This window comes from Physcomitrium patens, chromosome 17 (assembly GCF_059467195.1).
Source record: "Physcomitrium patens ecotype Gransden chromosome 17, ASM5946719v1, whole genome shotgun sequence".
In the NCBI taxonomy this organism is placed as follows: domain Eukaryota; kingdom Viridiplantae; phylum Streptophyta; class Bryopsida; order Funariales; family Funariaceae; genus Physcomitrium; species Physcomitrium patens.
Genome location: NC_143426.1, coordinates 10,809,605 through 10,833,264, shown reverse-complemented (window position 1 = coordinate 10,833,264; position 23,660 = coordinate 10,809,605). Strand labels below are relative to the sequence as shown.

The following is a 23,660-nucleotide window of genomic DNA, read 5'->3' as shown; positions in this document are numbered from 1 at the left end:
TGTAGAGGAGCTAGGTGATTTTTTGTAAGGTCACAGCACAAACCACCCTCACAAACGAAGCTGCACTGTCGTCACTACACCCATTGACCCATTGAAGCAGCCTATGAGTGACACGGTCTTCGTGAAATCCACCAGACGTGCTACCATTTGACTAGCACAATTATATCTTTATAAAACAAAACAAGTAGGCAATCTAAGAAAGTAGGTTTAAGATAGATTACTTTCTAAAGATCAACTCTACTGTAACAAAACGAACCATCAAATAAAAATACTCCGAATTTATAAATTTTACTAGATGTGTTAAAAAGATCGCAGGGTCGATAGAGGTTGGCCGTTTAAAACTCAAAATATGGACTATTGTACAAATGAGTAGTAAAAGAAATGTTAAGTAATGAGAATCTCAAAAAGTTCATGAAGCACGGTAGAGTCAAAGCAATTGCATTACACTGCATTGTAATTGAACTTACAGCAATCCAATGTTCCAAGAACATGCATCGCCGCCCTCTTTCATACAGAATGTATATACATACCAGTTGCAATGGAGAAGACGCAAAGTTTGATGATCTCGTCCTGTTCCTTCCTCTACCAGTATCACCGTCAACAAACTCGGCAAATATTTTTCCTGCTCAACCAGCTGATGGATCATGGCCAACGAGCTGGGGAAATTTGTTGAGGTGCAGAAAGAAATGCAAGCTCAAGAAAATAGCCAGGAAAACAACAACAGGGACTAAACTCATGTTCGATGTGTAGGGTGAGAGTGTCTGCATAAACCTCTGAATGAAGTGAACAACTTTTGCTTGTCCATCAGCAACAACTTCCTGTGACTGGGCCCAGAAAGGTAAACTCTCTTCAGGAAGAAGCTCTGGCATCTTGCCACTAAAACTTGGAAGGTCGTTGTTGTCGCCTTCATATACCATCTGTGATACCCACTGTACGATATCAGCTACCGTTGCAGAACCTTCGTACTTGGAGACAAGTTGTGAAGCGACGCTGTCATTGTCTTCTAGGAGAGATATCCATGGGTTATTGGCACGAAGAGCTTTATTCTTCTCTATTCTCTCCTGCTCTTTGATGGTAAGGAGTTTCCGCTGATAGCGTACAAGAAATATTTTCGGCACGTCATCAACTTCTCCATTCCTCCGAGGACCACAAGCCTCAAACATTGTTGGCGAATGTAGATAAACGTAGCAGAAATCCCTCTGCTTGTCACCGTCGAGCCATGAGAGACTCAGGCGTTGAGACTTCAGAGCCTCCGCTGCAAGCACATGCCCTGGCACTCCACTACCTAGCACTACCTCTGTATCCGTTAGATTCTGAAGGACTTCTCGCATAACTCCGCGCACTTGACTCAAAGATGGGCCCGTTCTCCCCGCCACTATCACGCAATACCATGTGGTGCTATTTCCAGCCACGGACTTCCTTCTTGCATCACAACCTAATGCTTCAGCAGAAATGCGTCGCAACTGCGGCAACACAAATGCTTTGTGTTCTTCGATCAACGTTTCGAAATATGAGCTGTTCAAAACACCATGAAATACCACAGGTTTTAATCCAGGATCTTTTACAAATACCAAGGCTGGGGCGGACTTCACCCCAACTCTTGACTCCCAAAACGTTGCGTTCTGCTCCTGAAACAATATCTTTGCAAACACGGCGTATTCCCAATACTTTTTAGCAGCTTGCCGAAGGTACGGCGCTGCCCTCTCGCCATTGCCAGAAAACAATAATACCTTCACCTTGTGAGTGCCGGCTCCTTGAATAACATCTTTCATCAGAGTTTTGAAACTATAGTATAAAATTCGTGGTAACTTAAGAACAGATGTTGCGACCCAATCGATTAAGGCGTCCTTCGTCTTTAAGCCTCGGTACCTTATCAAACAGTCGAATCGTCGACATTTTGATGTGAAGACTACAATCTCAGGAAGACCAGAACCAAACCTTGGCTGTTTTGTGTAAAGCGTTTTCTCGGCAAGCAAAATTAATAAAGGAATCTGCCCAATCTCAACTCGACCTACTTGAGCCACACCGGCCATGTCCATAGCAACACTGTCCCAAGAATCTAATAGCTCCTGAGAATCGATGCTCATCTCTGAATAAAGTTGTATAACCCAAACATCATCACTCTCCAAAACAATCTTATTAAAATTATGGCTAGTGAGCGAAACGGTCGCAGATTCTCCAAGTTCTTTTACGGGCTCAACGTGCCATAATGGGAATTCGAGTTCATCAACTGAAACCCCAGCATTCTCTTTCTTTGCTCTCTGAACAGCTGCCTCGAGCTCATCTAAGAGGAAGGTATCATAATTCCTTCGCCGCCGCTTGTCAGACAGTGTATCATATGCATGCTGCACATCAATGAGTTTCTCTATTGTATTGTACGCTGGCCCCTCCTTCTCCGAAATCCACAATGCATGGTGTAAACGAAAGTATGCTGCCTCAATCTCAGTGGCACTAGCGGTTGGTGGTACTTCCAGTGTCTGATATAGAAGCGGTGGAGAGGATGAACGTTGAAAGAGAAGGACGAAGTTGCTTAGCAACAGTGCCAACGCTGCCACCCAAAAGGCATTGTGTGACAGGCTCATCTTCCTCAATCCCCGAAGCTGCGACTGAAGCGAAATGATAGATTCAAAATTGCAATGTTCTCATGGTATCATCCATGCGAAAAAGTCTTGCACAACAAATTGTACCCCGGGACTGCAAAAAATAAATAACAAATTTTAATGTCGTAAAACCCAGAAAACATCACCCTCGGAAAAGCCGTCCTAATAATTCAACCTACATCACACAACACGCACAATGTTATTCCAAAGCCAACCCCGACTCCAACTGAAGTAATTTTTCGCAACCTTAAGACACTCATACCACCGTAATCGGGCCAGGCATTAAAGCATAGCGGAAATGCAAAGAAAAGCCACAAAACCAGATCCTTTTATTCCTTCCAATCTCTATAAAATCAAGGCTCCCGATCCCTGCCAAGCGATACTCACCTGAAAACACCATGAATCACAAACCCAGAAACGATAGCAATCTCCTACGGCAATTGTTACACAAAGGCAAAGCGAGGCTCGGAAACAATGCTTCCAATGCAAAGCAGTGCTATCTCCTTCTACGCGCACAAATATCTTAAACTCTTACAAAGACGAGTTCAAAAAAAATTCTTCGACGTCCCTTCAATTCAAGCGAGATGGGGATCTCATGAGCCCCGACACTTCACAGTAGGTAAAAATGCCACCTTCGCCTCAAATGCTAAAAATGCTTCGATTTCATACGCAAGACCCGACCGAGAGTAGCTAAACCTGAGAATTCTAAACACTCGTAATGAAAATGTGGTGCGTGACGGCAGAGGGAGAATTTCGACGCCTACATACAGCACGACGAGGGCAAGTCGCCGAAGGCCACCATAGCTGCTCTCCTCGGGGCTCGGTCATGGGAAACGGTCACGGTCATTCCACCACGGTCTCAGGATTCGTCAGTTCGGGGCTGGAGACCGTGACCTGGGTGTCGAAGCTTACATGCCAGAGCGGTAACTTTTTCCCTTCACAAAACAAAAGTATGTCTTACTGTATCCCATGCTAGACTTTTTCAATAGGGGCAGCGAACGACATGTTTTGGAGAGGTGAAACAATTAATTATGCAATATTCAAGACAAATGGAGAGTAGTGAGAAATGGGGATCCATGGGCAAAGATTTCATATTAATTGTAATTTCATCGTAATTTTGAATTATCAGCATGGTACTAATATGTCGCTCATAATTTTTATCAATTCTATCTACCCAATCTATCAATTTGGGAGGACTTCAAACTGTGAGAGACATTGTGTCACCTTTAAATAAAATTTTAAGTTTTGCAATGTTTTGTTGTTTTATTTGCAATCTACGTACTAGTTTGATTTATTTATTTTTATTGACTGTACAAAATATGAATGACTTGGCAATTGATGTTTTTGCAAGTTATAAATAATAGGATGCATGCAAAAATAAAATAAACAACAGCAACAACAACTATATAATCACAAGATTGAGAACAAAATAAAGTTAATTCATAAGTTTATAACAAGTTGTGCATTTTTTAATAATTATATATTCCTATGTGTTGTAATATACATGCTTTCACAAAGTGGTAGAAAATTATGTTATTTTGCAAATTCTTTATTCATATATCCTTGAAGCTTTAAATCTCTTTTCAACATATTAATACTATGCTCAATTTGTTTTTGTTGGTTGCACAAGAATGTTTTGAAATATTTGCTATATCATAAATGTTCTTATGTTTTTGTGTACACAAGAATATAATTGCTTTAAATAACTACATTTATTGCTTAAGGTTATTTAGAAGAATCAATAATAATAGACGATAATAAAAATATGCTATTAGAATGGAAAAAGTTTTAAGAAGAAAAATTATTCTTAAATCTTTTACACCTTATTGTCCAGGAATACTTGACCTTCAAGATAAGAATCTAAAAATACCCTATTTGTGTTGGCCTTTTATTTTAAAATAATACTGCCAAAAATAATCCCCACCATGTTGGCTCCTATTGCCAACAAAGACAAAAGGCCGCCCCATTCGAGCATTGATCAAAGCAAAATTACCTTTGAACAAGTCACAAAACCATAACAATGTGAATTACCTTCTTTGGTGACTTACCTTTTGAATCTTCTGTAATACCAACAAATATATAATGGGCAACACAAAATCAATCTTTGGTGGTGACTTAGTTCATCATACTACAACATGATGCATTATGATATACCAAAGAAGTTTCTATCATAGGAAGAATTTAGATTAATGGATCAGCACGTCATACCAAAGTAGGATGGTTCTTTATGCAACAATGTGGGTGCAACTTTGACTTACTAATGTTTTTTTTAGTAGTATATTGACATTGAATAAAATAGGCACACCAAAACAGGTTTAAATACTTTTCATGACCCAGGCCGTAATGTGCTGACAAAATATTTCAGCCTTTGGGATCAGACTGAAGCTGAAAGCGCCTGATCCGAGTTCTACCTTTCAGGGCCAAGGCTAGTAAATCAAGTTCTTCAACATACCAGAGCTCCTTAACTGCAGCCTGCAAACACAAGGCTATCTTCAATATGCAACTCGAACAGATTTTATTCAAGTGCAGTACAAAAGATTTGTCGATTCCAAATATGCTTCACCCTGCTACAAGACATAAACATCACCGCAATTTCTGGAAGATATTCTGCAATGTTTCGTGATTCGTTCTCTACGACCAGAATTGTGTATATTGGTCCAGAATATACGCAAACATTCTATCTTTATATTAAGTCGACGTACATGTTGGAGGGAAAAAAATAAAGAAGAGGAAGCGGTCACATAAAAAGGTTCAGTGCTGGTGAAACATGCAGAACTTTTACCTTGGAGCACAGGTTTTGATTCAACTGAGAAACAAGCCCTTTCAAAATCTCCAGAACCGCATCTGCAGAATAATCCTGTTCACGGCAAAGAAACAGGACAAAAAGAGACAAAAGGCCAATTACATCAAAAGCCTAACCCAGAGGCGGTCGTTCATCAGTATTCTGTGTGCCCCTTGAGTCCACAACCCAACTTAGTTCGAGATATACTTCCTATGTTAGCAATTCTAGATTGCTTTTTAAGTGCAATAGTGCAACATGCAAGGATGCAGGAAAATACCTCAGACCCTTAAACTTACAGGTGAATTAGGAAGCCATGCTAATAAACAATTGTGATACTTACTACATCCACAAGTTTTGACTAACCTTGCGAGCTGTGAGCGGTGCACTCAAAATTCTTGCAAAAGAAGTATAAAAAATAACTGGATTATACTGTAACAGGCGTACAAACAGTGTGATTCCACATGTAAGCGCTATTGCAAGATAATACCACAGTGCAAAAGTGATTTGCAGACAACTGACAATAGAAAAGATAGGATCAAGCTCCATTCATCTGAAGCGGAGATAATTCCTACTCAATCGATACATCTAAGCGAACAATTGTAATATCAATCTCAAGTTTATGCACACATTAGTGACTGCAAAAGAAACCACTAGAACTTGAAAACAAGTGAAGAACAAACGCTGTAGAACTACAGGTAACTCACCAACTGCTTTGCTGGCGATCGAGGTAGTGCATTTCTCAACTCTTCTCTTATAACTGCCGGATCTGTGCCCTTTGATACCTGTTTGGTGCACAGAGTAAGCAAGTGGCGGCAGATGGACGACAGAAGTTATGAAGAGAAGATTCATACAAATTGTAGAAACAAACGATCACTTCGCTGAATCTCGGATCCCGACCTCGTATTTAACCAGAGCTCATGGAACAGGAAGTACCGAAACTACAAACGTTTTGATCCAGTAGTTGAAGTCGAGAAATAGAAAGAAGAGTAAGCACCTGCCAGCATCCTACGAGTACCCCAGAAGGAGTAAGTACCACTCTTTCCAGCTCTATCTCCAGAATTAGAGATTTTTCAGCTACTTGCCTCACAGCTGCAGCCTCAGAATTTATCTGAACCATAAGAGTAACCACATTACACAATGTATTAAAATACGTCACAGAAAAAGCGTGGCAAGTCCCCTAAAGAATCTACAAGCTAGGTGTCTGAAAGTCTAGTTTTCTACTACTTTAGTTCAAACTATTCCGGGTTCGCTTTGTCAGTACCTAAAATAGTACAACCAAGATCACATTTAGACTTCTCTTACCTCCTCTAGAGTGGCAGGCACTGGGTTTTGATGGTGCGACGCATGATGCATGCTAAAATGGTAAAGATCTGGATCTTGAAACCATAATCCTGGAACCATTATTAGGCAAATTAGAGGCAGATAATTAAAGTGCAGCTTAAATCAATGTTCAGCAATGTTCAGGACAGTGCAGAACATTAACTTCGATGGCAATTAAATCCATCAAACCTGAAGATTGCCGGATTCAGATAATGCTGGTAATCACCTGTTTTGGGAAAATGACGAGATAAAATACTCTCTATTGTCTGCCTGCAAAAAAGAAAGATATTCCCAACAACTTTTGTCAAAAACATTGATGAGATTTTAAGCAAAATGCTACAGGAGGTAACTGTCACGAAACTATCAATCGAAGCAGGTGCAATGGTATGCATACCAAATACCTCATGGTTTAGACCAGCCATCCTAAATCATAAGCTCAACTCCCTCGTACTCGAATTCCCACTACAAACATCAGCTCAAGGTTCAGGGCGTTTGGTTTTAACCCACACGAGAACCGCTCTATCCAGTCCACCGCAAGCATTTAAGCCAGTCTCCAGTGGAGAAAAAGAAACTAAAAAGTACCTATCTATATCCTTACAGCCATTATTTTGTACAAAATCCAGTTTACGATGCCCGTCCTAAACCAGAACTATCGCTGATCAAACCTACCCTGAATAATTCCAATTAATTGTAGACTGTCAAAACCATACTTCACATAGTAAAAGTGGCAACCAATTCGCAACCGTAACAGACTGTCAAAAAATCGGGTGAAGGATGCCCTCTACAAGGGCTAATCCAGAACAGTGTCCATTCAACAGCGAATCTACAGAGAAATAAACTTTCAAAATATTAATCGAATGTGACTGTTCCAACATGACATCTGAAATTCAACTGCAATATGAATTCAAAAATGAAACAAACATACTTTATTTCATGAGCTGCATCAGGATCAAGGTACAAGACTACTGCTCGCACTGGTGGATTTGCAACCTGTACAAGAGAAACACATAGTTGAGAGAAGCGTTTTTAAGCTTACACCAAACAACCACCTACAAGTGAAGAAGTAGCTGATACCAGTCACGCTATGGCCTTCAAATATAAATTCTCGTGTCATGATAGACCGCTTTGAGTATTCAAGCAGAAGTTCACAAGATTAAAAATACTAATAATCAGTTGTTAAAAAGAAATGAGTAACGCCAATGATGACGCTGGGTACCACTAATTTCATCCATGGATATGAACAGATTTTATGTCTGTTGTGATATGATTCTGGACAGGACTCATTAGTACAGAACTGCATTACCGACTTGGGGCAATCAAACTCAATTACGACCTACAATTGAATATTCAACAGAAGAGGTTGTGCATGACATACTTTGTGTACAGGGACAATTTTCCCATTGATTACAGAAAATAAATCTGACAACTGCACGCACACAACCAATACAGCGATTCTCAGCAAGTGAAACAGATGCGTAACCCTCTAAAACACCGACGAATGCAGCAAAGGTGCAATGTAACCAGAGCTTGCAAGCACCAACAAGAGGCAACGTAGAATGGGAATACCTTCAAAGATTGTGAGGTCTTCCCGTCCCCAAGAAATAAAGGCCCCTGTTTGTCAAGCTCCCCAGTCATGTTCTCGTACAACTTCAGCCGCTCATCATTAGAATAGCTGGATGTTCTTTCTACGATAGTAAACGATAAATGATGGTATGTAAGATCATGGAGGCTTATACAGTAGAAATTCCAGCACAATCCGAAACGATGCACAATTTACATGGTCACTGGACAACGTCGAACAGCATTAAAATTGCAGATTTTTATCGCTATCAAGGACAGTAAAACGCATGCGCATTTAGACAATTTGATATTGCCTGAGCCAAATCCTCATTGAACAATGAAAAATTCCGTTGGCATCGCAAATACTGGTCGATCGGCTATAGACTACATTTGTTGTGGCAAATGACTCGCACCAGCCAAAATTGGACAAGTGCGATTAAATCACTACTCTGATCTTGACACTGATAATAATAATAATAATAATAATAATAATAATAATAATAACAACAACAATCGCTGAGCGCAACAGCACGTAAAAATAACGTGATGAAACACATCAACACTGTCGCGATGGTGTGGGCTGAAAACTCCCCACCAGGAAAGGTATTCCTCCACCAGTTCTACACAAAGCAGCTTTAAATGATCCAAATTTTGGAAGGGAGAAAAAACCCAGAGAAAGGAATGCCTTGGAAACACAAATTTAAGGAAAATGAGCTTGGCATTCTGCCACAACATGGGAGTGGGAGCACTAGGGAGCATACTGTCATTCAAGGACTGCAGGAGCCTGCATTGCTGTACACGAATGCGTGGAGTTTGAATCAAACTCGCCAACAGCAGCCATGAGCAGAGCACTACAAACACTAGAATGTAGGCCACGTTGAGCGATCTCGTCCCCATCATCCGGGCATACCGACGCCATGCCGTTTCCATAAAAGCAAGCACCTGATCCACAGTTTTTACAAAGGCGATCAAGTTCATCTGCAGCAGCGCCCTGTTTTACATTCGGCTCCAGAAAGTATATCACATCACAGGAAACGGCACACTTCAATCTCCTCCAACGCACAATCTCCTGCCACGCTCAGATATCCTGCCAACCCAAAATAAATCTAACCAATCCAAAGAAAAGCAAAGGGTCCCTTCGTCCCGATCATCCGTTACGTGCAGGTTGTTGCAAACGAGAAGCTCTCATCCGATCGAGCAGCACGAAATCTGAATCTCAATTGCGGCCCGATCGCGGAAATCAGAGACGCGTAGCACTCCAAACCCTAAGTTAAGATTTTGTCTTGCTTCCGACGTGCTTTGAGATTCCGATCCGGTATGTGTGAAAAGGGATTCGTGGTTCGGGACAAGTCCCAGAAAAACGAATGGAGAGAAGAGAACTGAATTTTTTTATTTTTCCAAATGAAAGAAAAGTAAAAAGTAAAAAATGAAAGGACTTTTTTGGAAAATTTGGTCGCTATTGGTTGCCAAGATTTTCATTATGAACGATTTACATTCAAAGGAACAAATTTGCATTTGAAAATGAAGTATGGAGTGCTCTCTATGCTATAACAATAATTTGGCAAGGCCTTATAGATTATGGAAAACTTAATAGCTGAAAGTTCTCACAAAAAAAAATAGACAAGCATTGAAGACAAGAGAAAACTCTATTGAAAAAGATGGGACAAGTTTTGGACGGAAAATATATATAAATATATATAAATATATAATAAGTTACAAAAATAAGTATGATAATTATATAGAAATTTAGAATTCCACTTGCTTTTATAATATACAAAGTATATTATTTTAAGAAGTATAATTACTTACTTTAAGTTGTACTCTTAACTCCACCCAACAAGGAATCAGGAATTAAGCTATTCTATGGTACTTTACAACACATCAATGTATTGGATACACCCAGTCTTTGTGTCAAATAAAGGAGAAGAAAATGAAAGGATTTGAAATCCTTGAAAAGCAGGGTCATCTTGAAGGAAAAATTAATTAAAGTGCATCTTCTCGTCGAATAAATGAACGAACACATACTTTCATCCACATGGATGAAAAAGATGAACCGGTTCGCATAAGAGGTGTGAACAGACGTCGGGGGTGTTACGAACCAGGCTCCCCTCGCAAACTCGGCTGCGAGGGTTTATGGTCTCTCGCTGTTGTTGCTGCTGCTCGTCCAGCTATGGATTTGAAGCTCTCCCGCTTCCAAGAATGGTGAATGCGAAGCACCGGTGGCCTCGTGCCAGCCTCCGTATTGAGTTCCTGTCGCTCTGACCACTCTCGCGATCTCTTTCTCTCTTTGTTTTGTGAATTGAGTTGTGGGAAACAGCACTGCTTGGACTTTTGTAGGGCCAGAGTTCACTGAGAGTTTCTGGCAACTAAGCTGCAGGGATACTCATTTTTGAGACCTTAGGATTGGTGTCATCACAGAAAATGTAAGAGTGGGACTTGTTGTGCCCGCTTTAGAATTTTTTTCAGTTATTTTTTTGTCGTTGTTTGAGGACTAAGGAGAGGTATGCTGAATCGGTATATCGGGGGGAGAAATGGGAGCGTTTGTTGTCGAAGATGACCCTGCTGTTGAGAAGACGCCCCCTGTGTCTGAAGTAGGCAAGGGTGATGATCAATCCCTGGGGGAAGCTTCGCGAAAGGAGAATACATTGAAGGCGAACAAGAAGAAGCGGAAAACGATTTTTCAATACGGCAATTATAACCAGTACTATGGGTACCGGGTAATCCTCTTTTGCATTGCTGAATCTTTCGGCATCCTATGTGTGTTTTTGCCTTGTAGATCCGTGCCTGGCCAATTCTGATGTTTCGGCATGTACGTGAAATACTTGGTGTGCTACGTTTTCTTTGCTTGCAAAGCGGGCATGTAGGTCATCACTTTTCACTTCCCCTTTCTCTAATTTTTACGGTGACGATCGTGCATTGAGAGGTACTCGGGTTCCACCGTGCAGGTTGGCAGCGCTCTTGGAACAGATCCACGTATGCATTTAATGCAGAAGACCTGGTTTGATAACAAGGACGTTATTGACATTGGCTGCAACGAAGGTGTCTTTACCATTTCTTTAGGTAATCTAAGCTCATTAAATTTTAAGGTGCCCTCAATGAATATTACTAGGCGTATGATTGCTGTACTTACTTGCTTTCAGCGTTTTCTGAGACAGATTTCTGTATACAGTAACGGGATACTCACGAGTAGTTGACGGTGGTATTCTTGAACAGTTCAGAAATACCGTGTGCGAAGCATGTGTGGCATTGACATCGACCCTGGTGGGCTGTCTTACCATATGCTTTTATCATAGATTTATTTGAAATCTATAGAGCTAGCATGGTCTTCACAGCTCCAGTAGAAAGTGCTCGTATTTCTAGCTTCAACATGATAGTTTTCTATTAAATGCCTTGATTATGATAGTATCAACGTCTGCTTGCTGGATTTTGCTAATAGATTCAGTTGGAAAACCAGAAAACGCTTACACAGTTCCGATTCACTTCTGAAATGAACAGGATTAATAAACAAAGCTTCGAAAAATTTGGAACAGGCAGCTGGAAACACCGGTGGCAGGACTGTAAATAGTATATACGTTTGGGATGATTACGTTTGTGAGAATGAGCTCGACTATGATGATAAGGATGCAAGGAAGTTTTCCGTTTCGGATGTGATCCCAGAATCGACGGCGAGTGACAACGTTGTGGATGGACTACAGGGAAAAGAGCTTTTAGAAAGAGTGATTTTCAAGCATGCTAACATACTCCACTGTAATTTACGCAGCAACGTTGTTGATACTGTTCTATGGTAAGTTTTTTTGACTTTTCGATGTGGAAGGCTCTATCTTCTAACTTTTATGTCAAATATGCACAACTATATTTATCATCTGCTCATCATTATTAACATATCTCTAGCATAAGGAAAGGTGTCGTGTTTTCTTAATTGAAGTAACAAGTACTAAATTCATTTAAGTTTTTTGGTTTATCTGCAGCTTGAGTGTAGTAAAATGGATACACTTGAATTGGGGAGATGAGGGCCTTGTCGAGTTTTTTATCCAGACCTATCGAGCCCTTCGCCCGGTGCGTTGTCTTTCAAGCTTTTTTTCCTGTCCTTCTTCACTATGTCTTGATCACAGTAAGAGTTATCTGGGTATGTCAAAACGAAATGAGAATTTAGTAACAGCCACCAACTCTTTTTTAAAACTGAAAATCATGATCTCCAGGAATCAATCGTATTTGATGTAATATTCGTCTTACTGACATGGAAGTGTTTCTCCCAAAACTTGAATCTGCTAATTACTCCACTTCATAAAATATGAGCGCTTAGTGTCCGCAACACCTATGACTAAATCAGTTTCATTTGTTCTTTACGAATTTAAATAGGAGTGACTGAAAATAGCCATATTTTCAGTCTAAGATTTTCTTTTTTGAGTCCAGTGACGACGATGTAAACATTTATGTTTCTTGGAATGATTTGGGATCTTTCTTAAAGTGTCAGGTTTGACATGGACATCTCTCAAATTTCCAGCTGTGTCTGATCTAGCACATCTCACATTGATGATTGGTTAAATGTCAGGGTGGCGCATTTATCTTGGAGCCCCAACCGTGGTCGTCATATTTGAGGAATTTCAGAGTATCAGAGGTATTATTTCGATCGGAAATTTACCCTGTGTCATTGGAAATAGTTTATACAGTAATTATGTCGTCCTGGTACTATCGATAATATGATTATATATGGTTTTTGAGCGCACTCTTTCAGTCTGTTGGATGCACCGTGTCTTCTTAATAACAGCATGTTGAAAGTTCTGCACACAATTAAAGAGCGAGGGACGGTGCTTCCGTTGCAGGCATGCCGCCAAAATTTCAGAACCATGATCCTTCGACCAGATCACTTTCCTGGAATATTACTTGAACATGTAAGCTCGTAGTCTTTATACCTTTACGCATCAAGTTTTTCCAAAATCGCAGAAAGTGAAATTTGCACTGTGTCTCACGTATCTTATTTACTTGCAGGTTGGATTTAAGTTCTGTGAGGAAATTAGTCTTGAAGTTCCCAACAGCACCCAAGGGTTCAGCCGGCCCCTCTACTTGTTCACCAAGTGATTTAGATAGCTATTAAAATTTCCTGAGATGTGCGAGGTCCGGTCCGCGGAGAATTTCATGCCAAGTTTTTTGGAGGGCTGAAAGCCACCTTCAAAGTGGACGGTGTGTGCAACTATTTTTGGGATTAAGACATTACAGGACATTGAAATCAGCTGGCGATCGTCAAAGCTGAGGGTATTGAGTGTGCAGGATATGTTTTTTATGTCAGCACATCATAATCTGCTATATGTGTTCGCATTGACCAAATTGTCATGTACTCAGATTGGAACACAGCACTTGGTGCCCCTGATCTTGCACTGCTCTCTACTGTTTCAGTTTCTGCCCTATTCCAAAATGAATAAGCTTGTAAATTGCAAAAATATTTGGAAAGATGTACATGTTTTCCAACAGACGAGGAACCTGTTTTCCTGTATTTTAGTTTGCGAGTTGAAATCAGAAGCATGTTCATGGCCTTGTTGCTACATCCTTCAAATACTGAACTTGAGAATGACACAAGAGGAGCCACGTTTGTGATAAAAGACTAAGCATAGATTGATAGAGACATCTGTTGATAGTAGCAAATTAACATGTCTTTGTTACAAGGAGTTTCAAGAAATTGTGCGTCTAGAGGTGTCAAGTATTGTGGATAATATAGAAAATGTTGCGGTGGGTCTTTTTAGTAATGTTGTATCATGTATTAAAAATCTATAAGTATCAATTAAAGAACTGAATATTAAAAATATAATAAAATCAATTGGCCCAATTACAACGGAAACACTTTTTCAATGCAGAGCCAACTGGATGTACAATCACCAATGTCATCATCAATCAACAATGATTTCAAAGCAATATCAAATAAACTAGGCCAAAAGTTCGGTAAAAACATTGTTTATGCTTGTGCTCTGCAATAAGACTTAACAGGTGACCTGAACAAAAATTACTAGACATGGTTTCATGAAGAAGTATGTGAAACGCAACATGTTATGCCGGCCAATTCTCTGTGCATTTCATATGTAGAATATCAAACTACAGCTGACAGTTCAGATGTCGAAGCTGAACTCATTTTATCCCAGAACTTGCTCGAATGTTGATTAATAACAGGTACAACCTATTTGGTGTATACTAAGCAGAGGAGGACAATCAATCACCAAAAAGCTAGGTTCATCTTTGAAATATCGTGAAAATTTTAGAGCTGGGAAAGGGCAGGTTCATTCAATCACCAGCTTCAACGCTATTCAACAGAGTATTCTTGCGTACACATTTCATATAATGATTTCTCATTCAGCCCTGGCATGTCGCTTCATAAGAGCATGGATGGCTTACTTACGACATTAGAGCAACACTGCTGCCGAAATTTGATTACCACTAAACCGTGCAACTAATGGTTGCGAGCCTACCATTCTAGATGCCCCACTGTACAACCCAAAGACATTGCTTCAATCACATCCATAGTAGCAACCAATCGAGGCTTTGACGTGGCTCCAGAAGCAGTTGTTGACAAAAACACAGTACATCGGACATGACCGTTCTACATCCTCTTCCTTAATGCTAGTCGAAAGGTCACAATTGAATATCCAAATTAGACTCCCCTCTTTTAAGAAGATGCTAGAGCACGGAAGCTGCACAGAAAAATAATGCACCATTAATAGAAAAGATTCTCAGGAAATTACATGTAAGATCTCTGATCGTATATACTTTTCAATAAATTCAGAACTAACATTAACGCTAATTAAATGCAATTTCAGCAACGGGTTGAACTAAACTGAACTGGACTGGACTAAATTATCTGTTCGAATCAGCCAATAACCGAAGTGAGGAAATGAAGCCAGTAAGTGCACTTCCTACCTGGTATGAACTCCTCATCAGGAAGATACAACCTTGATGCTGACTCATCTTCGCAAGCTATAGGCTTCTGGCTGCACCATTCCAACAAATTATAATACTTGGGTTATGCCTAGAATACCACAACGTGCTACTCAATTTCATCACTGAAAAGTAATTCATAACCATTTGCCCAAGTGCTAGATTGATTTGTACAAAGAAGTCTATAAAAAATACCTAAATCATATGAAATTACAGAAAATTCATCAAACGAAACCAAATCAATACAGAAGCTGTATTGATAGATAAATGAAGCCTCGAAGATTTGGTACTTACAGTCACGTACTCTGTTTTAAAGCAGACCGAACACTAGAAACCCAGTCTCTGATCCAGCTAATGTTTTCAGCTGCTCTGCAAAGCTGCCCCTACTGTCTGTCACAATTGCCTGGTAAATATAAATGAGATCAAAGAAATAGAAAACAAGTCGATTACAGATTTCTCAAAATTTTCAATCGGAAAAAATCAAGCCAAAGGAAATACACAGTAATCGCATCCACATATAATGCTACAACCAGGCTCATATTCCACTTTCCAAAAATGTGCGTTCAGCTAAATTTAAAAGAGGTTTGACGATGACCAAAGAAGCACCTATACAGAAGATTCCTCGGCATGAATTCCTGCACAAGCAACCGACATCAAAACGCTTGATATCACATGAGATGATATATTACAATGATCTAGGAGCATAGAAATGTTAATGGTTATCATGAAATAAACAAAAACGAAAACAAGTGACAAAAAAAATAAAAATAAAAAAACTGCGTTTCAATGTTACAAGGTGCACCAGAAGCTAAATTCCAAACGATCGTTACAGAAATACACTTTATGCAATAACTACATAATTCCTTCAGACCTCTACTCAGTGTCAAATAATTATGTAAATCGTTTGTAGTCTACCTCTCATCCGTCGTTTACAAACACAAATGAGGTGTGATTCACAGCTTTACTCTTTTGATTTCATTTCGACTTCAACCAAGTATTTTAAAATGAAGTAAGCAATGACAAGTAAGATTGACGGGAACAAGGCAACGGTTTAAATTGGGCTGCTTCTACGCTCAGTGACTCCCTTGCCCTCTTATAGAGGGAACCTTACACCTGTGGAGAACCTCCATAACATACACTACATAGTAGAATCCAACTTTCATAAAGATCACAATTATGCAGAATAAAAGACTAACCTGAAAGAAACCCTTCAATCCAGTGGTTATACTCCACATTTGCAGCTCTTGAGGTTCATTTTCCTCATGCGTCTATACATGATAGGAATTCACTTGTTCAGGAAGCAAATAGGACTTCAAATAATAAATAAATAAAAGGCAGTTTGTATTAATGAACATGAAACTGATTTTTCTTAGAATTTCATTTCAACTATTGTATGGAGATCGACACTATGGTCGCAGCAAGATGTTTAGTCACCAATAGCTGCGTTCACTTGATGGCAAGAGCGCACACAGTAACCTATGTAAGGAAACTTTGGATATATCGGATTAGATTCAGGCTTTTGGAATAAGACCAAAGGCTTTCATGATCTCGTAATGTAAACTTTCTCGTTTAAAAAATTATGAACAACTCAGAACAACGATTACCTCCTTAGACTTCCGCTTGCCATCTCCATCACTGCATTGCTGTTGACGAAGGTACTGCGACCAGGCTTCCTGTTTATTATTCAGGGCTGCAATCTGCTCCCAATTACAACAGTTAACTCAACGTGACTGAAACCTGTATCAACCCAAGCTAAGAATTGTGGATTCGGGCACCTGAACGAAAGGGCTTTTTAGGGTCACATCTCACCTGAACCTTAAGTGACTTTAATTTATGCAAACGAGCTTCTTGAAACTTCTGCGTATTTTTATCTGAGGATTGCGCGTTACTTTCAAGTTCCACCAGTAAATTGTCCCTCTCCGTCTGCAACAATGAAGATTGAGATCGTCTGTCATACTGTCTATCATAACATTGTTCTACCTTTCGTTTAGAGTAATAAATAACAATTGTTACAACGAACCAGTATATTCACACAGCTTCGTTTGATTAATTGGCATTTTTTCCAGACAATGCTCATGTTGTGGATAAACTCTTGCAGGAACAGAAACTAAGTCTTACCTGCAAGTAGTTCTTGTCCTCTTCCAGTTCCGTCATTTTTTTCTCCAAGTGTTGCTTCGCAGATACTCCATCAGGACGTACAAATAGTTTGATCTATGCCAATAACCCAACACAAAATTACAAAAGTTAAACAAATCATTGTTTTATCATTCCCTTCTTACAAGACCCATCTCCAGTAGTTCGATAAATATTCTACGAATACACTTCCTATACATTATTGACTTTACTGAACTCTGTAGCGTAATACATGAAGGATATCTTTTACAAGTCATAATACCCATTCTATTTAAAGGATGCAAAAGTATTTTGAAGTACAAGAAGCAAACATGAGATAGGCAAACATAAGCACAGTTGTATAGTAAAAAAATGGTTTCAAATAACCCATTCAAAGTAAAATATCTTCACCTGTTTTCGCTCAAGGCGTTTATCTAGTTCCCGCAACTGCTTGTCAAGGTTCCCTTGCCCCGACGTGCGTTTAAACTCATTTAAAAGCGATTCGGTATTAATTTCCCCAGAAAATTCACCTTCACATTACAGAATATATTATTCAGATCATTATTTACACTAGTAGAAAGTTGGAGCATTGTCCAAATAGTCTTCGCGTAACAACAGCATGAATATCAAAGGAGGCACACACAACTTCAGATACATACAAAAGATGTATCTGATCTTGAGCACAACAAAGAGATACTCATAAATCGCATACCAGTGCGTAAATAAATATCTCCGTCAATGCCTGCAACACCAAAGCCTGGTCCGGCTGTACTCTCCCCTCTGCTTCGAGATGAGGTTGAAGAGGGAGGCCTTGGGGGAGTATAAAACGGGACTCTAGCGTGCTGCATTTGTTGTAGCTCGCATTCTAACTCCTGGATCCTAGTTACGTACTCTTTCAACATATTATCCGTCTGAATCACCGAGACAAAGTCAACAACTGAGGGACTTGAGAAAAATTATATACATAAATTACTGAAAGCAAGCCAAGTTGAAGAATGAACCATACAGTAACTTCAACCAAATAGCTTTGATGAGAACTATTGTACCTGTACGTCAAGCCCATCATCAAGTTCCTGAAAAGTTTTTCCAGATCGAAGTTGATCAAGCTTGATTCTGAGCTTGTCACGCTCCACCTGTGCACCAAAATCCAAAAAGAATTGTTTCAATGCTCCTTCATGAAATACAGCTCTTAAAATGATAGTAAATTTTTTATTACGGGTCGTTACTTATGCAATACATGCTTACTTGTGATTCTAAAGCACATTCAGAAACTGCATCAATACGTTCACGAGCCTCTTCTAGCTCACGCCGCAGGTCCATGTTGCTGGCTTCCAGCCAGGCAACCTTTTGCTTCAACATCTGTACAATTTAGAAAGATTCAACATCGCCAGTTTCTCAAACAACAGAAAATGCATGCTCGAAACCAAAGGATATGCCAAGCAAACCAAAACAAGGACTTCAAATGTAAGAGAAAGTAACTACAAATCACCTGTACTTCAGTATTTGAAGGTCCTCCTGCCCTCGCGCACAAGAGTTCTGCCTGCATAAGCTCAAGTTGCTGCCTCATTCGCTGCATTTCCGCTGCGAGAGGATCGCGATTGACCTGTTCATACAAATATAGATTCTCCTGTCAAAAAATCTCACAAGTTCTTTCACATTGATCAAGTTATTTACTGAAAATATAAAGATATATCTATATTAAAGGAATTTTACAATGTAATAGCAATTGACACCCTATTCACTCATACAATCTGCATAGATTAAGCAAGTCTCACAAAAAGAGTGCTTACAGTAGGTTTGTTTCGAATGTTGCGAGCCCTGTTCGCATATTTTAGGGTATTAATTGACTCTTCAGCATTTACATCTGCTGGACTCACACAAGCTGCAAGACACGAACTACGAGTAAGATTTGGTTTTACGAACGTTAAATTAACGAATTCATCAATAATAAATTTGAGACAACTCTGTCCATCAGCGTACTCACCAATCATAACCGTTCTGCTATTGCCTCCAAGAGAATCCTACAACCGACAGAAAAACATGAGAAAACCTTGATAAAGGAACAACAATACGAAAAAATCAAGATCAGTTCAATAGAAATATGTAATAATTCTGGAGCCTTAAAACTCAACATGATCAGAACTAAGTGATATATTTCACTCTTGACAAACTGCTAAAACATCCCAACCAAAGATTGGCGAACTCACTTGTAATAATCGTGTTAACTTGCTATCTCGGTAAGGAACGTGGCCCCCTTCTCTACGCTTTTTTTCATCACCCAAAGCACTAATCACATTTCCAAGTGCTAGTAGGCCTCTGTTTATATGCACACCTGAACAAAGTTACTTGATGTAAGCTTCTGCAGCTTTGGAACACATAACGTAAAAATAAAAAGCGCCTTCTTATCGAAAACATTTAGCAGCTCGTTCTTAAATTTTGATAATTTATGTGGTAGTTCTTGCTCACTTTGTAATAGATACTGAACAAGTAAGAGAGGTACAGCAAACGGAACAATTATTGGCCGGGGAAACGATTGTAAGAACCTTCTTTAAATCGAAGACCATCAGCTCCTGTTCGCTTAGCCCTTTCTGAACCAGCTAAATCTACAAGATGTAACTTTGCACACAAATAATCTTCACCGCAGTCCTCAGGAGAAGGGCTTCCACCATCAGGAAGTGGATCCCATTTGCGACGCTGCTCAAGTGTGATAGTGAATATCGCATGCGATCGACTACACATCAAGCAAATAGAAAAGATGAGAAATGATGAAAGATGCGATCCAACCCACTTAATTCAGTTAAGATAATATTGACACTGATAATCAGAGCTCTCTCTCTCTCTCTCTCTCTCTCTCTCTCTCTCAAATTATACAGCAGCAGGTGAATACCTGGAGTGAGAATTCATGTTTGTGCTTCCAGTAGCACGAGAAAGAGAACCGTGTTCCAAGTATGCCGCCATTTCCTCCAGACTTTTCACATCTGCCTCTGTAACACCCATCAAGGTGATTCCTCCAGCGGTAGTTTCTCGAATTTGAATGGGCGGCTTACCCACAGCTAGCGCTTTCAGACCTCCTCCAAATATGTACTCAGTCGATGGAGGATTCGGGTCCAGTAGATCATGAATTTCCTCCTTCAATATCTACACACGGACAAGACTTAGCTTTCAAACAAACAAAATACATTGACCTCATTAATGATAATGGTACTAACGAAACAGACTCTCTATTAAAGAGCTATCAAGAGGCGGATATCTTGACGAGGCTCAACCTACATACAACGTAGAGATGTCTGGTGGAAGATTCTTGGGACTAACTGCAGCAGTTCAATCAACTGAAAACATAAAATGATGCATGAGGCTGTGCACTATGCTCAAACACATCCATCTTGTACAAATTGCAAAAAAGATTCCACAACTGTGCTGTGCTGTTACAATTGGAAACAGCTACACGCATCTGATTTTGGTTCAAGACTGTGGTTGGGAACCAAAATTATTCGAATCCATAACCTGTGATTCACAATAAAAGGCATGAAAAGCAGCACACCTCAATAAATGAAACCCGAAGCTGAAAATCGGCCTTGTGCTTAAGAGTTTCTATTCTCTTGAAAATCGTCTGCATAACTTGGGGGATGACACCTTCAGTGCTCCCTCCAACTGTGTAACCCGTTCCCATTGTGTATGTTTTCCCAGATCCGGTCTGCAGCACCGAAAAAGAGGGGGGAGAGGGGTTTTCTGTTACGCAACCAATAAACAATGTGCAGCGGCAAAAACTCTCGTTTCAATTCAATCCTATTCCAATGAAATCGAGTTTTTGTTACGTATTCCACATACATGATTCTGTAAACGGTACCATGGACTACCGCGCTGGAGTGAAACTGTCCATTCGATCAGCCTTCAATGCAACAATGTATCCACAGTCCATAAAAAATATCAACGCACCTGTCCGTATGCCAAGACAGTGGCATTGTAGCCGTGGAATAGCCCCTCAACCAACGGTTTCACACATTTGTCAAAGATTCCTGGTAGTGGTGTAGCAGCTCTGCCGAAAACGTAGTCAAATGTGAAAGAGTGATGGCCAATTTGAACCTGTCACATGTACATTGATAGGTCAACGTCACTAATTCCCTCCTAAATTGATACAACAACAATGATCACGGAATTATTGTAACCTGAACATTGACAGCATGATCTCTTGTAATCCTAACAACTACTGTAATTTTTAGCTTACGCTGTACATAAACCGCCAGCAATAACTAAGTCAATGAAGGAGAATTGAGAGATAATAATTGGGAATTTCAAGAAGAATAAAAACACATACACACAGGCATGCTGAGAAAAACACCCAAGGCAGACTCAAATGTTATGTTTTAAAGATGTGCTTTGTAGTGAAGTTTGGAACCCTGAATGAAGTTGAATATCGACCAAGGCGGGTACCTGTGGTTCGCCAGGAACAACTGTTATGCAATCATTGCACCCTTGAACACGCTCCAACGGAATGAGAGGTCTTATGTTTAGAGCAACCTGTACAGCCTGCGTTGCTTCACTCTCATCCAACACATTTGCCTCTTCAAATGGCTCATTCTCGTGGCCAACTCCGTTCTCCATCACCATAGCTGTGTCAAGGTCACAGCTCAGGCTCGAAATAGGCTTCCCAGCATCTGAAGGGCACCACAAAGCGGCATAGACCACAAGGAGAGCGATCGGTTCGCAGGATGAATTGTGGGCAATGACGAGGGATCTGCTACTATGCTAGAGGGATCAAAGAAAGGAAACAACTCCCCCATGCTGTCATTCTATGAATGAATTACTACTCCCTGAAGCATTCTGATCGACGCCTCCTCCTATTTCTGGTGAAAAGAGTCAATGCCTTCAATGCTCTTCTACTGTGCCGATGCTTCCGGCTTGATTCCAATATCCCAAGTGCTGGCAACATTGCATTTCCGTGGTTTCAATGCGGAAATCCTGCTCACATCCCCAATGCTGGTTTCAATTAAAAACATGGGTAGGAGACTTATAATCCTGTCCAGCTGAGAAAAATAATATAATGGGCAGTTCGGAACCAAATCTGTTCTTAGAATCGCGTCCATTTCCAATTTGTGGAGCTGAGGCAATAAGGTACCCCCATTAAAGTGTAACAGAGCCACACAAACACAGGATCTCGTACTAATAGCATTCCGACGATCTGATGTAGGCAAGTCTGAACAAAATTTCTAAATAAACTTCAACCAGACGTTCCGAAAGTGGCAAAACATCAACTAAAATCAAAGAACTCGGAAGTACTCCCATCACATTGTACCCCCCCTTCTCCAACTCTCATCTCGTGCAAATCCCCAAGGAAGCCTCAAATCCGGCGACCACCAAACCCTTTAGAAGATTTTCGAACCAATAACTTCCGCCATGATCTCCTACGCAACGACTACATAACGCATACTTCTAGCCAGATTCTAAAAATCTACGTCCGCCTCCTGTCCTGCATAGGCTTCCTCCTCTCCAAACCCTATCCCAGACCCACTACCAAACTATCACACACTACAGAGCATCATCAAACATCGACCACAGAAGGGCGGTGCCACAAAACCTCACAAAAACACCTCCGTGGTCTCCATGATCAACCTACATACATCTACGCCATCAACCACCCTGTTCGCACCATGATGCTCAGCTGCAAATCATCCTGCATTGGAATAAAATCTCTCCCGAGTACTGCCCCCGCCGGAATAAAAGGACATTCGCAAATCACGATCTTCGGAAACCTAGGCAAAGAAATATCCAACCTAATCCATACGACAATCCACCTTGAAAATCGCAAGAAACCGATAACAACCTGCTCCCAAGGAAGGGCGTCACCCTAGAAAGACAAGCACCGTCATGGATGGACGTCGAGAGTACCTAGAAGACACGCAGGAGCGACGCCATAGCCCAGCCGAGCATCAAAGCAATCCATCCCCCTTTCAAGTGAAGAACGAGCAAACGAACTCGGCAAATAAAAACAACAACACGAGGCGCGATGTCGCCTTGAATCAAGAGAGAGCTTTAGTCTGGACTGATAGACGAAGACCGGGTCGGGTCGCCTCCCGTCACCTCGCCCGTGCTTCCCCACATGTGGGACCCGGCGCGAGTGCGGTGTCAAACCGGGATACGTGATGAGAGCCGATGATGTGGCACCTCTTTGGAACCCCTTTCACACCGTTAGATCTCGTCTCCAGCATATACTGGCTTGTACTGGCCCCTTTCCCCGGCCAGGGCTACATCCTCACTGGATGAAGCTTGCCTAGGGCAGTTTTAGGTTGCCCTTTTTTACTGTCGTTGTAGGTGTTTTTTAGTTTTGTGGTTTTTACGAGGGTGCCCGAGGAGTTGGGGAGATTACC

General features: G+C 40.5%; 4 protein-coding genes across 14 annotated transcripts; 1 reads left to right on the top strand and 3 right to left on the bottom strand.

The window, feature by feature from the left end:
• Positions 1 to 424: 424 nt before the first annotated feature.
• Positions 425 to 3,391, bottom strand: LOC112294091 (uncharacterized). 2 transcript variants are annotated; one of them, XM_024544243.3, is made up of 2 exons: positions 2,988 to 3,391; positions 425 to 2,775 (listed from the first exon to the last, which is right to left on the bottom strand). In XM_024544243.3, the coding sequence occupies exon 2, from the start codon at positions 2,580 to 2,582 to the stop codon at positions 627 to 629; it is 1,956 nt and encodes a 651-aa protein (XP_024400011.1). In that variant the 5' UTR covers positions 2,583 to 2,775; positions 2,988 to 3,391; the 3' UTR covers positions 425 to 626. The 2 variants fall into 2 exon arrangements, with proteins under 2 accessions (XP_024400011.1, XP_024400012.1); XM_024544244.3 differs by having other exon boundaries at positions 425 to 2,694; positions 2,988 to 3,360.
• Positions 3,392 to 4,848: 1,457 nt separating this feature from the next.
• Positions 4,849 to 9,563, bottom strand: LOC112294010 (uncharacterized). 3 transcript variants are annotated; one of them, XM_024544081.3, is made up of 11 exons: positions 9,024 to 9,563; positions 8,269 to 8,387; positions 8,078 to 8,128; positions 7,628 to 7,692; positions 6,929 to 6,972; positions 6,685 to 6,773; positions 6,377 to 6,490; positions 6,087 to 6,164; positions 5,746 to 5,811; positions 5,383 to 5,457; positions 4,849 to 5,072 (listed from the first exon to the last, which is right to left on the bottom strand). In XM_024544081.3, exons 1-11 carry the CDS (start codon positions 9,238 to 9,240, stop codon positions 4,962 to 4,964), a joined length of 1,029 nt encoding a protein of 342 aa, XP_024399849.1. In that variant the 5' UTR covers positions 9,241 to 9,563; the 3' UTR covers positions 4,849 to 4,961. The 3 variants fall into 3 exon arrangements, with proteins under 3 accessions (XP_024399849.1, XP_073396537.1, XP_024399850.1); XM_073540436.2 differs by lacking the exon at positions 5,746 to 5,811; XM_024544082.3 differs by lacking the exon at positions 8,078 to 8,128 and having other exon boundaries at positions 9,024 to 9,502.
• Positions 9,564 to 10,355: 792 nt separating this feature from the next.
• Positions 10,356 to 13,641, top strand: LOC112294442 (putative RNA methyltransferase At5g51130). Its single transcript, XM_024544853.3, has 8 exons — positions 10,356 to 10,979; positions 11,208 to 11,322; positions 11,476 to 11,523; positions 11,758 to 12,046; positions 12,231 to 12,318; positions 12,815 to 12,880; positions 13,086 to 13,154; positions 13,252 to 13,641. Exons 1-8 carry the CDS (start codon positions 10,794 to 10,796, stop codon positions 13,339 to 13,341), a joined length of 951 nt encoding a protein of 316 aa, XP_024400621.1. The 5' UTR covers positions 10,356 to 10,793; the 3' UTR covers positions 13,342 to 13,641.
• An 852-nt stretch (positions 13,642 to 14,493) lies between these two features.
• LOC112294440 (kinesin-like protein KIN-4C) lies at positions 14,494 to 23,317 on the bottom strand. 8 transcript variants are annotated; one of them, XM_024544848.3, is made up of 22 exons: positions 23,182 to 23,317; positions 21,727 to 22,254; positions 21,232 to 21,378; positions 20,837 to 20,989; positions 20,183 to 20,433; positions 19,839 to 20,026; positions 19,503 to 19,627; positions 19,280 to 19,316; positions 19,086 to 19,177; positions 18,785 to 18,898; positions 18,541 to 18,654; positions 18,342 to 18,428; positions 18,008 to 18,206; positions 17,707 to 17,825; positions 17,302 to 17,394; positions 16,993 to 17,106; positions 16,788 to 16,880; positions 16,380 to 16,451; positions 15,790 to 15,818; positions 15,478 to 15,586; positions 15,166 to 15,236; positions 14,494 to 14,939 (listed from the first exon to the last, which is right to left on the bottom strand). In XM_024544848.3, the coding sequence occupies exons 2-20, from the start codon at positions 21,901 to 21,903 to the stop codon at positions 15,577 to 15,579; spliced, it is 2,214 nt and encodes a 737-aa protein (XP_024400616.1). In that variant the 5' UTR covers positions 21,904 to 22,254; positions 23,182 to 23,317; the 3' UTR covers positions 14,494 to 14,939; positions 15,166 to 15,236; positions 15,478 to 15,576. The 8 variants fall into 8 exon arrangements, with proteins under 8 accessions (XP_024400616.1, XP_024400617.1, XP_024400619.1 ...); XM_024544849.3 differs by having other exon boundaries at positions 15,488 to 15,586; XM_024544851.3 differs by having other exon boundaries at positions 15,478 to 15,573.
• Between the last annotated feature and the right edge of the window lie 343 nt (positions 23,318 to 23,660).

Coding starts and splice junctions, on each gene's coding strand:
- LOC112294091 (XM_024544243.3), bottom strand. CDS start 2,582: ATGAGCCTGTCACACAATGCCTTTTGGGTGGCAGCGTTGGCACTGTTG.
- LOC112294010 (XM_024544081.3), bottom strand. CDS start 9,240: ATGAACTTGATCGCCTTTGTAAAAACTGTGGATCAGGTGCTTGCTTTT. Junction 6,774..6,928: donor TCGTCATTTTCCCAAAACAG/GTGATTACCAGC, acceptor TAATGGTTCCAG/GATTATGGTTTCAAGATCCA. Junction 6,491..6,684: donor TGCCTGCCACTCTAGAGGAG/GTAAGAGAAGTC, acceptor CTTATGGTTCAG/ATAAATTCTGAGGCTGCAGC.
- LOC112294442 (XM_024544853.3), top strand. CDS start 10,794: ATGGGAGCGTTTGTTGTCGAAGATGACCCTGCTGTTGAGAAGACGCCC. Junction 11,524..11,757: donor TGGCATTGACATCGACCCTG/GTGGGCTGTCTT, acceptor TGAAATGAACAG/GATTAATAAACAAAGCTTCG. Junction 13,155..13,251: donor CTGGAATATTACTTGAACAT/GTAAGCTCGTAG, acceptor ATTTACTTGCAG/GTTGGATTTAAGTTCTGTGA.
- LOC112294440 (XM_024544845.3), bottom strand. CDS start 21,903: ATGGTGATGGAGAACGGAGTTGGCCACGAGAATGAGCCATTTGAAGAG. Junction 20,434..20,836: donor TTCGGGTTTCATTTATTGAG/GTGTGCTGCTTT, acceptor GTCCGTGTGTAG/ATATTGAAGGAGGAAATTCA. Junction 18,207..18,341: donor ATGATGGGCTTGACGTACAG/GTACAATAGTTC, acceptor TCGGTGATTCAG/ACGGATAATATGTTGAAAGA.